Source organism: Agelaius tricolor, unplaced genomic scaffold (assembly GCF_023055355.1).
Source record: "Agelaius tricolor isolate 1412-34295 unplaced genomic scaffold, bAgeTri1.0.p SCAF_133, whole genome shotgun sequence".
Classification (NCBI taxonomy): Eukaryota; Metazoa; Chordata; class Aves; order Passeriformes; family Icteridae; genus Agelaius; species Agelaius tricolor.
Window position 1 is genome coordinate 161,352 of NW_027269393.1, and position 15,497 is coordinate 176,848.

The 15,497-nt window shown below is 29.6% G+C and overlaps 1 protein-coding gene across 1 annotated transcript in view; it reads right to left on the minus strand.

Moving 5' to 3' along the window:
- The window catches only part of EFR3B (EFR3 homolog B), a gene marked incomplete at its 5' end in the record, with an annotated part of 31,492 nt that extends 17,246 nt beyond the window's left edge, over positions 1-14,246 (minus strand). The window contains 2 exons of the mRNA XM_071420282.1: positions 10,608-10,705; positions 14,221-14,246. Of these exons, the coding sequence (XP_071276383.1) occupies positions 10,608-10,705; positions 14,221-14,246 (124 nt within the window). The remainder of the gene's footprint in view (positions 1-10,607; positions 10,706-14,220) is intronic.
- Between the last annotated feature and the right edge of the window lie 1,251 nt (positions 14,247-15,497).

Here is a 15,497-nt window from a genome sequence, read left to right on the forward strand (position 1 = left end):
TTTTGGGTTTTTTTCATTTTAAATTCAGAATTTTTTTCGATTTTTTAGGGGTTTTTTTTCCATTTTTGATCATTTTTTAATATTTTTTACCTTTTTGTAAATTTTTTCCATTTGAGAATTTTTTGATTTTTTTTTCCATTTAAATTCAGGAATTTTTCCTTTTTTTCCAAGAATTTTTTTCCCATTTTTGCTGCTTTTTCTTTTGCTTTTTTCGGGTTTTTTTCATTTTAAATTCAGGATTTTTTTCTGATTTTTTTAAGGTTTTTTTCCCATTTTTGGTCATTTTTTAATATTTTTCCCCTTTTTTAGTTTTTTTCATTTTAAATTCAGGAATTTTCCCTTTTTCTCCTTTTTTTTTCCCCTTTTTTGCTGCTTTTTCTTTTGGTTTTTGGGTCGTTTTTCCATTTTAAATTTAGGATTTTTGGGATTTTTTTAAGGTTTTTTCCCATTTTTGGTCATTTTTTAATATTTTTTCCTTTTTTTTCTTTTTTTCCATTTGAGGATTTTTTGGTTTTTTTTCCTTTTAAATTTAGGATTTTATTTGATTTCTTTTAAGTTTTTTTTTTTCAGTTTTTGGTCATTTTTTAACATTTTTTCCAATTTTTTCCCTTTTTTTTCTCTTTTTTTCCATTTGAGGATTTTTGGTTTTTTTTTTCTTTTTAAATTTAGGATTTTTTCAGTTTTTTTTCCAAGAATTTTTTCCCTTTTTTGATGCCTTTTTTGGTTGGTTTTTTTTTACTTTAAATTCAGGATTTTTTTCGATTTTTTAATGGGTTTTTTCCCATTTTTGGTCATTTTTTAATCTTTTTCCGTCTTTTTTTTTTTGCTTTTTTCTTTTTTTCCATTTGAGGATTTTTTTGGGGTTTTTTTCCATTTAAATTCAGGATTTTTTCCATTTTTCCTGCTTTTTTTTTGCTTTTTTTGGGGTTTTTTCCTTTTAAATTTAGAATTTTTTTTGATTTTGTTATGGGTTTTTTTTACCATTTTTGGTCATTTTTTAATCTTTTTTTCCCTTTTTTTTTTGCTTTTTCTTTTTTTCCATTTGAGGATTTTTTGGGGTTTTTTCCTATTAAATTTAGGATTTTTTTATTATTATTTTTTAAAGTATTTTTTTCCTATTTTTGGTCATTTTTTAATCTTTTTACCCTTTTTTTTTTGCTTTTTTCTTTTTTTCCATTTGAGGATTTTTTTTGGGTTTTTTTTCCATTTAAATTCAGGAATTTTCCCTTTTTTTCCAAGAATTTTTTTCCCATTTTTGCTGCTTTTTCTTTTGCTTTTTTTGGGTTTTTTTCATTTTAAATTCAGGATTTTTTTCTGATTTTTTTAAGGTTTTTTTCCCATTTTTGGTCATTTTTTAATCTTTTTTTCCCTTTTTTTTTTTGCTTTTTCTTTTTTTCCATTTGAGGATTTTTTGGGGTTTTTTCCTATTAAATTTAGGATTTTTTTATTATTATTTTTTAAAGTATTTTTTTCCTATTTTTGGTCATTTTTTAATCTTTTTACCCTTTTTTTTTTGCTTTTTTCTTTTTTTCCATTTGAGGATTTTTTTGGGGTTTTTTTTCCATTTAAATTCAGGAATTTTCCCTTTTTTTCCAAGAATTTTTTTCCCATTTTTGCTGCTTTTTCTTTTGCTTTTTTTGGGTTTTTTTCATTTTAAATTCAGGATTTTTTTCTGATTTTTTTAAGGTTTTTTTCCCATTTTTGGTCATTTTTTAATCTTTTTTTCCCTTTTTTTTTGCTTTTTCTTTTTTTCCATTTGAGGATTTTTTGGGGTTTTTTCCTATTAAATTTAGGATTTTTTTATTATTATTTTTTAAAGTATTTTTTTCCTATTTTTGGTCATTTTTTAATCTTTTTACCCTTTTTTTTTTTGCTTTTTTCTTTTTTTCCAGTTGAGGATTTTTTTCCTTTTAAATTCAGGAATTTTTCCTTTTTTTTTCCAAGATTTTATTTCCTTTTTGGTTGCCTTTTTTTGGTTTTTTTTAGGGTTTTTATTTCATTTTAAATTCAGGATTTTTTTCGATTTTTTTTAGGTTTTTTCCCCCATTTTTGATCATTTTTCAATATTTTTCCCCTTTTTTTTGCCTTTTTCTGGTTTTTTTCCATTTGAGGATTTTTTTGGTTTTTTTCTTCTTAAATTCAGGAATTTTTCCTTTTTTTCCAAGAATTTTTTTCCCATTTTTGCTGCTTTTTCTTTTGCTTTTTTGGTCTTTTTTAATTTTAAATTTCGGATTTTTTTCAAATTTTTAATGTTTTTTTTCCCATTTTTGGTCATTTTTTAATATTTTTCCCCTTTTTTAGTTTTTTTCATTTTAAATTCAGGAATTTTCCCTTTTTGTCCTTTTTTTTTCCCTTTTTTGCTGCTTTTTCTTTTGGTTTTTGGGTCGTTTTTCCATTTTAAATTTAGGATTTTTTGGATTTTTTTAAGGTTTTTTCCCATTTTTGGTCATTTTTTAATATTTTTTTCCTTTTTGTAAATTTTTTCCATTTGAGGATTTTTTGGTTTTTTTTCCTTTTAAATTTAGGATTTTATTTGATTTCTTTTAAGGTTTTTTTTTTCAGTTTTTGGTCATTTTTTTAACATTTTTTCCAATTTTTTCCCTTTTTTTTTCTCTTTTTTTCCATTTGAGGATTTTTGGGGTTTTTTTTCTTTTTAAATTTAGGATTTTTTCCGGTTTTTTTTCCAAGAATTTTTTCCCTTTTTTGATGCCTTTTTTGGTTGGTTTTTTTTTACTTTAAATTCAGGATTTTTTTCGATTTTTTAATGGGTTTTTTCCCATTTTTGGTCATTTTTTAATCTTTTTTTCCCTTTTTGTTTTTGCTTTTTCTTTTTTTCCATTTGAGGATTTTTTGGGGTTTTTTCCTATTAAATTTAGGATTTTTTTATTATTATTTTTTAAAGTTTTTTTTTCCTATTTTTGGTCATTTTTTAATCTTTTTACCCTTTTTTTTTGCTTTTTCTTTTTTTCCATTTGAGGATTTTTTTCCTTTTAAATTCAGGAATTTTTCCTTTTTTTTTCCAAGATTTTTTTTCCTTTTTTGTTGCCTTTTTTTGGGTTTTTTTAGGGTTTTTATTTCATTTTAAATTCAGGATTTTTTTTTATTTTTTTTAGGTTTTTTCCCCCATTTTTGATCATTTTTCAATATTTTTTTCCCCTGTTTTTGCCTTTTTCTGGTTTTTTTTCCATTTGAGAATTTTTTTGGTTTTTTTCTTCTTAAATTCAGGAATTTTTCCCTTTTTTCCAAGAATTTTTTTCCCATTTTTGCTGCTTTTTCTTTTGCTTTTTTGGGGTTTTTTTCATTTTAAATTTCGGATTTTTTTCAAATTTTTAATGTTGTTTTTTCCCATTTTTGGTCATTTTTAAAATATTTTTTCCCTTTTTTTGCTTTTTTTCTCTTTTTCCATTGGAGATTTTTTTTTTCCAAATTCAGGAATTTTTCCCTTTTTTCATCAAGAATTTTTCCCCTTTTTTTGCTGCTTTTTCTTTTGCTTTTTTGGTCTTTTTTAATTTTAAATTTCGGATTTTTTTCAAATTTTTAATGTTTTTTTTTCCCATTTTTGGTCATTTTTTAATCTTTTTACCCTTTTTTAGTTTTTTTCATTTTAAATTCAGGAATTTTTCCTTTTTTTCCTTTTTTTTTCCCCTTTTTTGCTGCTTTTTCTTTTGGTTTTTGGGTCGTTTTTCCATTTTAAATTTAGGATTTTTGGGATTTTTTTAAGGTTTTTTCCCATTTTTGGTCATTTTTTAATATTTTTTCCTTTTTTTTCTTTTTTTCCATTTGAGGATTTTTTGGTTTTTTTTCCTTTTAAATTTAGGATTTTATTTGATTTCTTTTAAGTTTTTTTTTTTCAGTTTTTGGTCATTTTTTTAACATTTTTTCCAATTTTTTCCCTTTTTTTTTCTCTTTTTTTCCATTTGAGGATTTTTGGGTTTTTTTTCTTTTTAAATTTAGGATTTTTTCCGGTTTTTTTCCAAGAATTTTTTCCCTTTTTTGATGCCTTTTTTGGTTGGTTTTTTTTTACTTTAAATTCAGGATTTTTTTCGATTTTTTAATGGGTTTTTTCCCATTTTTGGTCATTTTTTAATCTTTTTTTCCCTTTTTGTTTTTGCTTTTTCTTTTTTTCCATTTGAGGATTTTTTGGGGTTTTTTCCTATTAAATTTAGGATTTTTTTATTATTATTTTTTAAAGTATTTTTTTCCTATTTTTGGTCATTTTTTAATCTTTTTACCCTTTTTTTTTTGCTTTTTTCTTTTTTTCCATTTGAGGATTTTTTTGGGGTTTTTTTCCATTTAAATTCAGGAATTTTTCCTTTTTTTCCAAGAATTTTTTTCCCATTTTTGCTGCTTTTTCTTTTGCTTTTTTGGGGTTTTTTCATTTTAAATTCAGGATTTTTTTCTGATTTTTTTAAGGTTTTTTTCCCATTTTTGGTCATTTTTTAATATTTTTCCCCTTTTTTAGTTTTTTTCATTTTAAATTCAGGAATTTTCCCTTTTTTTCCTTTTTTTTCCCCTTTTTTGCTGCTTTTTCTTTTGGTTTTTGGGTCGTTTTTCCATTTTAAATTTAGGATTTTTGGGATTTTTTTAAGGTTTTTTCCCACTTTTGGTCATTTTTTAATATTTTTTTCCTTTTTTTTCTTTTTTTCCATTTGAGGATTTTTTGGTTTTTTCTTCCTTTTAAATTTAGGATTTTATTTGATTTCTTTTAAGTTTTTTTTTTTCAGTTTTTGGTCATTTTTTAACATTTTTTCCAATTTTTTCCCTTTTTTTTTCTCTTTTTTTCCATTTGAGGATTTTTGGGGTTTTTTTTCTTTTTAAATTTAGGATTTTTTCCGTTTTTTTTCCAAGAATTTTTTCCCTTTTTTGATGCCTTTTTTGGTTGGTTTTTTTTTACTTTAAATTCAGGATTTTTTTCGATTTTTTAATGGGTTTTTTCCCATTTTTGGTCATTTTTTAATCTTTTTTTCCCTTTTTTTTTTTGCTTTTTCTTTTTTTCCATTTGAGGATTTTTTTGGGGTTTTTTTCCATTTAAATTCAGGAATTTTTCCCTTTTTTCCAAGAATTTTTTTCCCATTTTTGCTGCTTTTTCTTTTGCTTTTTTTGGGTTTTTTTCATTTTAAATTCAGGATTTTTTTCTGATTTTTTTAAGGTTTTTTTCCCATTTTTGGTCATTTTTTAATATTTTTCCCCTTTTTTAGTTTTTTTCATTTTAAATTCAGGAATTTTCCCTTTTTGTCCTTTTTTTTTCCCCTTTTTTGCTGCTTTTTCTTTTGGTTTTTGGGTCGTTTTTCCATTTTAAATTTAGGATTTTTTGGATTTTTTTAAGGTTTTTTCCCACTTTTGGTCATTTTTTAATATTTTTTTCCTTTTTTTTCTTTTTTTCCATTTGAGGATTTTTTGGTTTTTTTTTCCTTTTAAATTTAGGATTTTATTTGATTTCTTTTAAGTTTTTTTTTTTCAGTTTTTGGTCATTTTTTTAACATTTTTTCCAATTTTTTCCCTTTTTTTTCTCTTTTTTTCCATTTGAGGATTTTTGGTTTTTTTTTTCTTTTTAAATTTAGGATTTTTTCCGTTTTTTTTCCAAGAATTTTTTCCCTTTTTTGATGCCTTTTTTGGTTGGTTTTTTTTTACTTTAAATTCAGGATTTTTTTCGATTTTTTAATGGGTTTTTCCCATTTTTGGTCATTTTTTAATCTTTTTTTCCCTTTTTTTTTTGCTTTTTCTTTTTTTCCATTTGAGGATTTTTTGGGGTTTTTTCCTATTAAATTTAGGATTTTTTTATTATTATTTTTTAAAGTATTTTTTCCCTATTTTTGGTCATTTTTTAATCTTTTTACCCTTTTTTTTTTGCTTTTTTCTTTTTTTCCATTTGAGGATTTTTTTCCTTTTAAATTCAGGAATTTTTCCTTTTTTTTTCCAAGATTTTTTTTCCTTTTTTGTTGCCTTTTTTTGGTTTTTTTTTAGGGTTTTTATTTCATTTTAAATTCAGGATTTTTTTCGATTTTTTTTAGGTTTTTTCCCCCATTTTTGATCATTTTTTAATATTTTTTTCCCCTGTTTTTGCCTTTTTCTGGTTTTTTCCATTTGAGGATTTTTTGGGGTTTTTTCCTTTTAAATTTGGGATTTTTTCCTTTTTTCTCCAAGAATTTTTCCCTTTTTTGGTGCTTTTCCTTTTGCTTTTTTGGTCTTTTTTCCATTTTAAAGTAAGGATTTTTTCGTTGGTTGAATTTGGGTTGAATTTGGTGGAATTTGGGTTCAATTTGGGTGGAATTTGGTTCAATTTGGGTTGAATTTGGTGGAATTTTGTGGAATTTGGGTTCAAATTTGTGGAATTTTGGTTGAATTTTGTGGAATTTTGTTGAATTTGGTTGAATTTAGGTTGAATTGGGTTGAACTTAAGTGGAATTTTGTGGAATTTTGTGGAATTTGGGAGAATTCTGGGTTGAATTGGGTGGAATTTGGGTAGAATTGGGTTGAATTTTGGTAAATTTGGGTTGCATTTGGTTGAATTTTGTGGAATTTGGTTGGAATTTGGGTGGAATTTGGGTGGAATTTTGTGAATTTGGGTTGAATTTGGTTGAATTTTGTTAAATTTGGGTGGAATTTTGTGAATTTGGGTTCAATTTTGTGGAATTTGGTTGAATCTGGGTTGAATTTTGTGGAATTTTGTTAAATTTGGGTTGAATTTGGTGAATTTGGGTTGAATTCTGTGGAATTTGGTTGAATTTGGGGTGAATTTTGTGAATTTCGTGGAATTTGGGTTGAATTTTGTGGAATTTGGTGAATTTTGTTAAATTTGGGTTCAATTTTGTGGAATTTTGTGAATTTGGGTTGAATTTGGTGAATTTGGGTTGAATTTGGTGAATTTTGTTAAATTTGGTTGAATCTTGGTGGAATTTGGGTTGAATTTGGGTTCAATTTTGTGGAATTTGGGTTGAATTTGGTTGAAGTTGTTGAATTTGAGTTGAATTTGGTGGAATTTTGTTGAATTTTGTGGAATTTGGTTGGAATTTGGGTTGAATTTGGGTCGAATTTGGGTTCAATTTTGTGGAGTTTGGGTGAATTTGGGTTGAATTTTGTGGAATTTTGTGAATTTGGGTTGAATTTGGTGGAATTTGGGTTGAATTCTGTTAAATTTGGGTTGAACTTGGGTTGAATTTGGTGGAATTTTGTGAATTTGGTTCAATTTGGGTTGAATTTGGGTTCAATTTTGTGAATTTGGGTTGAATCTGGGTTGAATTTTGTGGAATTTGGTGAATTTGTTGCATTGGGTTGAATTTGGTTCAATTTTGGTTGAAGTTGGGTTCAATTTTCTGGAATTTGGTTGATTTTGGGTTCAATTTGGGTTGAATTTTGTGGAATTTGAGTTGAATTTTGTTAAATTTGGTGGAATTTGGGTTGAATTTGGGTTCGATTTGGGTGGAATTTTGTTAAATTTGGGTTCAATTTTGTGGAATTTGGTTGGAATTTGGGTAGAATTTTGTGGAATTTGGGTTGAATTTTGGTTAAATTTGGGGTGAATTTGGGTTGAATTTTGTAGAATTTGGGTTCAATTTTGTGGAATTTGTTAAATTTGGGTTGAATTTTGTTGAATTTGGGTTGAATTTTGTAGAATTTGGCTTCAATTTTGTGGAATTTGGGTTCAATTTGGGTTCAATTTTGTGGAATTTGGGTTGAATTTGGGTTGAATTTTGTGGAATTTTGTGAATTGGGTTGAATTGGGTGGAATTTTGTGAATTTGGTTGAATTTGGGTTGAAATTTGTGGAATTTTGAAATTTGGGTTGAATTTGGTGAATTTGGGTTAAATTTTGTGGAATTTGGGTTAAATTTTGTGGAATTTGGGTTAAATTTTGTGGAATTTTGTTGAATTTTGTGGTATTTGGTTGGAATTTGGGTTGAATTTTGTTAAATTTGGGTTGCATTTGGTTCAATTTTGTGGAATTTGGTTGAATCTTGGTGGAATTTGGGTTGAATTTTGTGGAATTTTGTTAAATTTGGGTTGAATTTTGTTAAATTTGGTTGATTCTTGGTGGAATTTGGGTTGAATTGTGTGGAATTTGGTGAATTTGGGTTGAATTTTGTGGAATTTTGTGGAATTTGAGTTAAATCTTGGTTGAATTTGGGGTCAATTTCGGTTCAATTTTGTTGAATTTGGTGGAATTTGGTTGAATTTGGTGAATTTGGGTTGAATTTGTTCCATTTGGTGAATTTGGTTAAATTTGGGTTGAATTTGGTTAAATTTGCTTGAATCGTGGTGGAATTTGGGTTCAATTTTGTGGAATTTGGGTTGAATTTGGATTGAATTTTGTGGAATTTGGGTTCAATTTTGTTGAATTTTGTGGAATTTGGTTGGAATTTGGGTTGAATTTTGTGGAATTTGGTGAATTTTGTGGAATTTGGGTTCAATTTTGTGGAATTTTGTGAATTTGGGTTGAATTTGGGTGGAATTTGGTGGAATTTGGTGGAATTTTGTGAATTGGGTTGAATTTGGGTGTAATTTTGTTGAATTTTGTTGAATTTGGTGAATTTGGGTTGAATTTGGTGAATTTGTTGAATTTTGTGGAATTTGGGTTAAATTTTGTGGAATTTTGTGGAATTTGGTTGGAATTTGGGTTGAATTTGGGTTGAATTTGGTTGAATTTTGTGGAATTTGGTTGAATCTTGGTGGAATTTGTGTTGAATTTTGTTGAATTTGGGTTCAATTTTGTGGAATTTTGTTAAATTTGGGTTCAATTTTGTGGAATTTGGTTGGAATTTGGGTAGAATTTTGTGGAATTTGGGTTGAATTTTGGTTAAATTTGGGGTGAATTTGGGTTGAATTTTGTAGAATTTGGGTTCAATTTTGTGGAATTTGTTAAATTTGGGTTGAATTTTGTTGAATTTGGGTTGAATTTTGTAGAATTTGGCTTCAATTTTGTGGAATTTGGGTTCAATTTGGGTTCAATTTTGTGGAATTTGGGTTGAATTTGGGTTGAATTTTGTGGAATTTTGTGAATTGGGTTGAATTGGGTGGAATTTTGTGAATTTGGTTGAATTTGGGTTGAAATTTGTGGAATTTTGAAATTTGGGTTGAATTTGGTGAATTTGGGTTAAATTTTGTGGAATTTGGGTTAAATTTTGTGGAATTTGGGTTAAATTTTGTGGAATTTTGTTGAATTTTGTGGAATTTGGTTGGAATTTGGGTTGAATTTTGTTAAATTTGGGTTGCATTTGGTTCAATTTTGTGGAATTTGGTTGAATCTTGGTGGAATTTGGGTTGAATTTTGTGGAATTTTGTTAAATTTGGGTTGAATTTTGTTAAATTTGGTTGATTCTTGGTGGAATTTGGGTTGAATTGTGTGGAATTTGGTGAATTTGGGTTGAATTTTGTGGAATTTTGTGGAATTTGAGTTAAATCTTGGTTGAATTTGGGGTCAATTTCGGTTCAATTTTGTTGAATTTGGTGGAATTTGGTTGAATTTGGTGAATTTGGGTTGAATTTGTTCCATTTGGTGAATTTGGTTAAATTTGGGTTGAATTTGGTTAAATTTGCTTGAATTGTGGTGGAATTTGGGTTCAATTTTGTGGAATTTGGGTTGAATTTGGATTGAATTTTGTGGAATTTGGGTTCAATTTTGTTGAATTTTGTGGAATTTGGTTGGAATTTGGGTTGAATTTTGTGGAATTTGGTGAATTTTGTGGAATTTGGGTTCAATTTTGTGGAATTTTGTGAATTTGGGTTGAATTTGGGTGGAATTTGGTGGAATTTGGTGGAATTTTGTGAATTGGGTTGAATTTGGGTGTAATTTTGTTGAATTTTGTTGAATTTGGTGAATTTGGGTTGAATTTGGTGAATTTGTTGAATTTTGTGGAATTTGGGTTAAATTTTGTGGAATTTTGTGGAATTTGGTTGGAATTTGGGTTGAATTTGGGTTGAATTTGGTTGAATTTTGTGGAATTTGGTTGAATCTTGGTGGAATTTGTGTTGAATTTTGTTGAATTTGGGTTCAATTTTGTGGAATTTTGTTAAATTTGGGTTCAATTTTGTGGAGTTTGGGTGGAATTTGGTTGAATTTTGTGAATTTGGTTGAATTTGGGTTAAATTTTGTGGAATTTGGGTTGAATTTGATGAATTTTGTTGAATTTGGGTTGAATTTGGGTTGAATTTTGTTAGATTTGGTTGAATTTTGTAGAATTTGGCTTGCAATTTTGTGGAATTTCGGTTCAATTTGGTGAATTTTTGTTGAATTTTGTGGAATTTGGCTTCAGTTTTGTTGAATTTGGTTGATTTGGTGAATTTTGGTGGAATTTGGGTTCAATTTGGGTTGAATTTTGTTAAATTTGGGGTGAATTTTGTGGAATTTGGGTAGAATTTTGTGGAATTTTGGTTAAATTTGGGTTGAATTTTGTGGAATTTGTTAAATTTGGGTTGAATTTTGTTAAATTTGGTTGAATCTTGGTGGAATTTGGGTTCAATTTTGTGGCATTTGGGTTGAATTTGGTTGAATTTGGGTGGAATTTGGTTGAATTTGGGTGGAATTTTATGGAATTTTGTTAAATTTGGGTTGAATTTTGTTAAATTTGGGTTGAATTTTGTTAAATTTGGGTTGAATTTTGTGTCCCCGACCTGCTCGGCGCGGGGGCTGCTGCTGCTGCTGCTCTCCACCTCCAGGTGCAGGGAAATCGTCTCCCCGATGCTTTTCCTCTTGCACAGCCGCTCCTCCTCTGCAAAAAACCGGGAAAAATTGGGAATTCTGGCATCAAGGAGACAAAACTGCCCCAAATCCCAAAGGATTCGCCCCAAAAAATCCCCCCGGGAACTCAGAACCCACCCCAAAATCCCCAAAGGGCTCCGGGGAAAAAAGCAAAATTCCTGGCCCAGAAAATTCCCAATTTCAGCCCAAAAAATGCCCAAATTCCCAGCCAAAAAATTCCCAATTTCAGCCCAAAAAATTCCCAAATTCAGCTCAAAAAAATCCCAATTTCAGCCCCAAAATAATCCCAATTTCAGCCCAAAATAATCCCAAATTCAGCCCAAAAAAATCCCAATTTCAGCCCAAAAAAATTCCCAAATTCAGCCCAAAAATTCCCAAATTCAGCCCAAAAAATTCCCAATTTCAGCCCAAAAAATGCCCAAATTCCCAGCCAAAAAATTCCCAAATTCAGCCCAAAAAAATTCCCAAATTCAGCCCAAAAATTCCCAAATTCAGCCCAAAAAAATTCCCAATTTCAGCCCAAAAAATGCCCAAATTCCCAGCCAAAAAATTCCCAAATTCAGCTCAAAAAAATCCCAAATTCCCAGCCAAAAAATTCCCAATTTCAGCCCAAAAAATTCCCAAATTCAGCCCAAAAAATTCCCAAATTCCCGGCCCAAAAATTCCCAATTTCAGCCCAAAAAATTCCCAAATTCAGCTCAAAAAATGCCCAAATTCAGCCCAAAAAAATCCCAAATTCAGCCCAAAAAATTCCCAATTTCAGCCCAAAAATTCCCAAATTCCCAGCCCAAAAATTCCCAAATTCCCAGCCAAAAAATTCCCAAATTCAGCCCAAAATAATCCCAAAATAATCCCAAAAAATGCCCAAATTCCCAGCCAAAAAATTCCCAAATTCAGCCCAAAAAAAATCCCAAATTCAGCCCAAAAAATTCCCAATTTCAGCCCAGAAATTCCCAATTTCAGCCAAAAAATTCCCAATTTCAGCCCAAAAAATTCCCAATTTCAGCCCAAAAAAATCCCAAATTCAGCCCAAAAAATGCCCAAATTCAGCCCAAAAAATGCCCAAATTCCAAGCCAAAAAATTCCCAATTTCAGCCCAAAAAAATCCCAAATTCAGCTCAAAAAAATCCCAAATTCCCAGCCAAAAAATTCCCAATTTCAGCCCAAAAAAAATCCCAATTTCAGCCCAAAAATTCCCAAATTCCCAGCCAAAAAATTCCCAAATTCCCAGCCAAAAAATTCCCAAATTCCCAGCCAAAAAATTCCCAAATTCAGCCAAAAAAAATCCCAAATTCAGCCAAAAAAATTCCCAAATTCAGCTCAAAAAAATCCCAAATTCAGCCCAAAATAATCCCAAATTCAGCTCAAAAAAATCCCAATTTCAGCCCAAAAAAATCCCAATTTCAGCCCAAAAAATTCCCTAATTCAGCCCAAAAAAATCCCAAATTCAGCTCAAAAAATTCCCAAATTCAGCCAAAAAAAATCCCAAATTCAGCCAAAAAAATCCCAAATTCAGCCAAAAAAATCCCAAATTCAGCCAAAAAAAAATCCCAAATTCAGCCCACAATAATCCCAAATTCAGCCCAAAATAATCCCGAATTCAGCCCAAAAAATGGCCCCAAAATGGTGAAAATGTTCTCAAAAAAAATTCCAAAAATTCCCCCCAAAAATACCCCCAAAAATCTGAAAAAATTCCCACAAAACTCCCCAAAAATCCCCCAAAAACCCCTAAAAAAACCCCCAAATTTCCCCAGAAATTTTCTAAAAAATTCTCAGAAAAAAAACCCCACCAAAACAAACTGTAAAATCCCCTAAAAAAATCCTCTAAAAATCTCCAAAAAATCCTGTAAAAAAATCCCCCAAAATCCTGTGGAAAATCCCAAAAAACCCTGTAGAAATCCTCAAAAATCCTCTTAAAAATCCCCCAAAAATCCAGAAAAATTCCCCCAAAAAAAATCCTGTAAAAAAACCCCAAAAATCCTGGAAAAATCCCCTAAATTCCCTAAAAAATAATCTAAAAAATCCCCCAAAAAATCCTCTAAAATCCCAAAAAACCCCTTAAAAACTTGAAAAAATCCCCCTCAAAAATCCTCTAAAAAAAAAAAAAAAAAACCCTGTAAAAATCCTAAAAAAAATCCTCTAAAAATTCCCAAAACTCTTGTAAAAATCCCAAAAAACTCCTGTAAAAAATCCCCAAAAAATCCAAAAAATTTCCCCCCCAAAAAATCCCAAAAAATCCCCCTAGAACCGCTAAAAAAACCCCAAAATTTCCTAAAAATTTCCTAAAAAATTCTCAATAAAATCCGGTAAAAATCCCCCAAAAATCCTCTAAAAATCTCAAAAAAAAAAAAATCCTGTAAAAAAATCCTCAAAAAGTCCTCTCAAAAATCCCCCAAAAATGCCTAAAAAATCCTGTAAAAATCCCGAAAAAATCCAGAAAAAATCCCCCAAAATCTTGTAAAAAATCCCAAAAAACTCCTGTAAAAATCCCCGAAAAATCCTGAAAAAAAAACCCCTAAAAATTCGAAATCACCAAAAAAATCCCCAAAAAATCCCCAAAAATCCTGTAAAAATCCCCAAAAAATCCCCGAAAATCCTGTAAAGAATCCCAAAAAAATCCTCTAGAATTTCCTCTAAAAATTCCCAAAAAATGCTGTAAAAATACCCAAAAAACCCTAAAAATTCGAAAAAAATCCCCCTCAAAAAATCCTCTAAAAAATCCCCAAAAAATCCTCTAAAAATCCCCAAAAATCCACTAAAAATCCCCAAAAAATCCTGTAAAAATCCCTAAAAAATCCTGTAAAAACTCCCAAAAAATCCTGTAAAAACTCCCAAAAAAATCCTGTAAAACTCCCAAAAATCCTGTAAAAAATCCACATAAAATCCAGAAAATGACCCCAAAAACTCCAGAAAAAATTTCCAAAAATCCTGTAAAAAATCCCAAAAAATTCTGTAACCCCCCCCCAAAAAACCCTAAAAATTGGAAAAAATAATCCACAAAAATCCTGTAAAAATCCCCCAAAAATCCTGTAAAAATCCCCCAAAATTGCTGTAAAAATCCCAAAAAAATCCTGAAAAAAAACCCTAAAAATTCGAAAAAATCACCAAAAAAATCTGAAAAAAATCCCCAAAAATCCTGTAAAGAATCCCAAAAAAATCCTCTAAAATTTCCTCGAAATCCTCTAAAAAGTCCCAAAAAATGCCCCAAAAAATCCTCTAAAATCCACAAACAATCCTGAAAAAATCCTGTAAAAATCCCCCCCAAAAAAACCCGTAAAAAATTGAAAAAATCCCCAAAAAATCCTCTAAAAATCCCAAAAAATCGTTTAAAAATCCCCAAAAAAAATCCCCAAAAATCCTGAAAAAAAAATCCAAAAAAAACCCCCTAAAAATCCCAAAAAAAATCACCAAAAAATTCTGAAAAAATCCCAAAAAATTCCCAAAAAATTCCCCCAAATCCCCCAATGCCCCAGAATGCCCAGAAAGTTCCAGAATCCCCAGAAATTTCCGGAATTTCCGTCTCACCTCCGCTCTGGGGGCAGAACTTGGCGCTGAGCAAAGCTCAAAAACCCAAAAATGCTGAAATAAACCCCAAAAACCCCCAAAAATCCCCCAAAAATTCCCCCCAGAAAACCCCACAAAAGAACCCCTAAAAACCCCTAAAGAATCCCCCCAAAAATCCCCAAAATTTCCCCAAAAATTCTTAGAAAAATTCTGTAAAAACTCCCAAAAAATCCTGTAAAAAATCCACAAAAAATCCAGAAAATACCCCCCAAAAACCCCAGAAAAAATTCTCAAAATCCTGTAAAAAATCCCCATAAAATCCTGTAAAAATCCCCCCAAAATCCCAAAAAATCCTCTAAAAATCCCAAAAAATCCTATAAAAAATACCCAGAAATCCTGTAAAAAATCCCCCAAAAATCCTGTAAAAATCCCCCCAAAATCCCAAAAAATCCTCTAAAAATCCCAAAAAATCCTGTAAAAATCCCAAAAAAAGCCGTAAAAAAATTGAAAAAATCCCCAAAAAATCCTCTAAAAATGCCCCAAAAATCCTCTAAAAATCCAAAAAAAAAATTCCTGAAAAAAACCTCAAAAAAAGCCCCTAAAAATTCAAAAAAATCCCCCCAAAAAACCTGAAAAAAATCCCAAAAAAATCCCAAAAAATTCCCCAAGGTCCCAGAATGCCCAGAAAGTCCCAGAATGCCCAGAAAGTTCCAGAATTTGGGTCTCACCTCCGCTCTGAGGGCAGAACTTGGCTGTGAGCAAAGCTTTAACAATGCTGAAATAAACCCCAATAATTCCCCAAAAATTCCCCAAAAAATCCTGAAAAAATCCTCAAAAAATCCTGTAAAAAATCTGAAAAAAATCCTGTAAAAACCCCCAAAAATCCTGTAAAAAAATCCCCCACAATCCTGTAAAAAATCAAAAAAACCTGTAAAAATTTGAAAAAATCCCCAAAAAATCCTCTAAAAATCCCCCAAAAATCCTCTAAAAATGCCCCAAAAAATCCTCTAAAAATCCCCAAAAAATCTTTTAAAAATCCCCCAAAAAATCCCCAAAAATCCTGAAAAAATCCCCGAAAAAAACCCTAAAAAATCCTGAAAAAAACCCAAAAAAAACCCCTAAAAATTCAAAAAAATCACCAAAAAATTCCGAAAAAAATCCCAAAAAAATCTCCAAAAATCCCCAAAATTTCCCCAAAATTCCCCAAGGCCCCCAGAATGCCCAGAAAGTTCCAGAATGCCCAGAAAGTTCCAGAATTTGGGTCTCACCTCCACTTTGAGGGCAGAACTTGGCTGTGA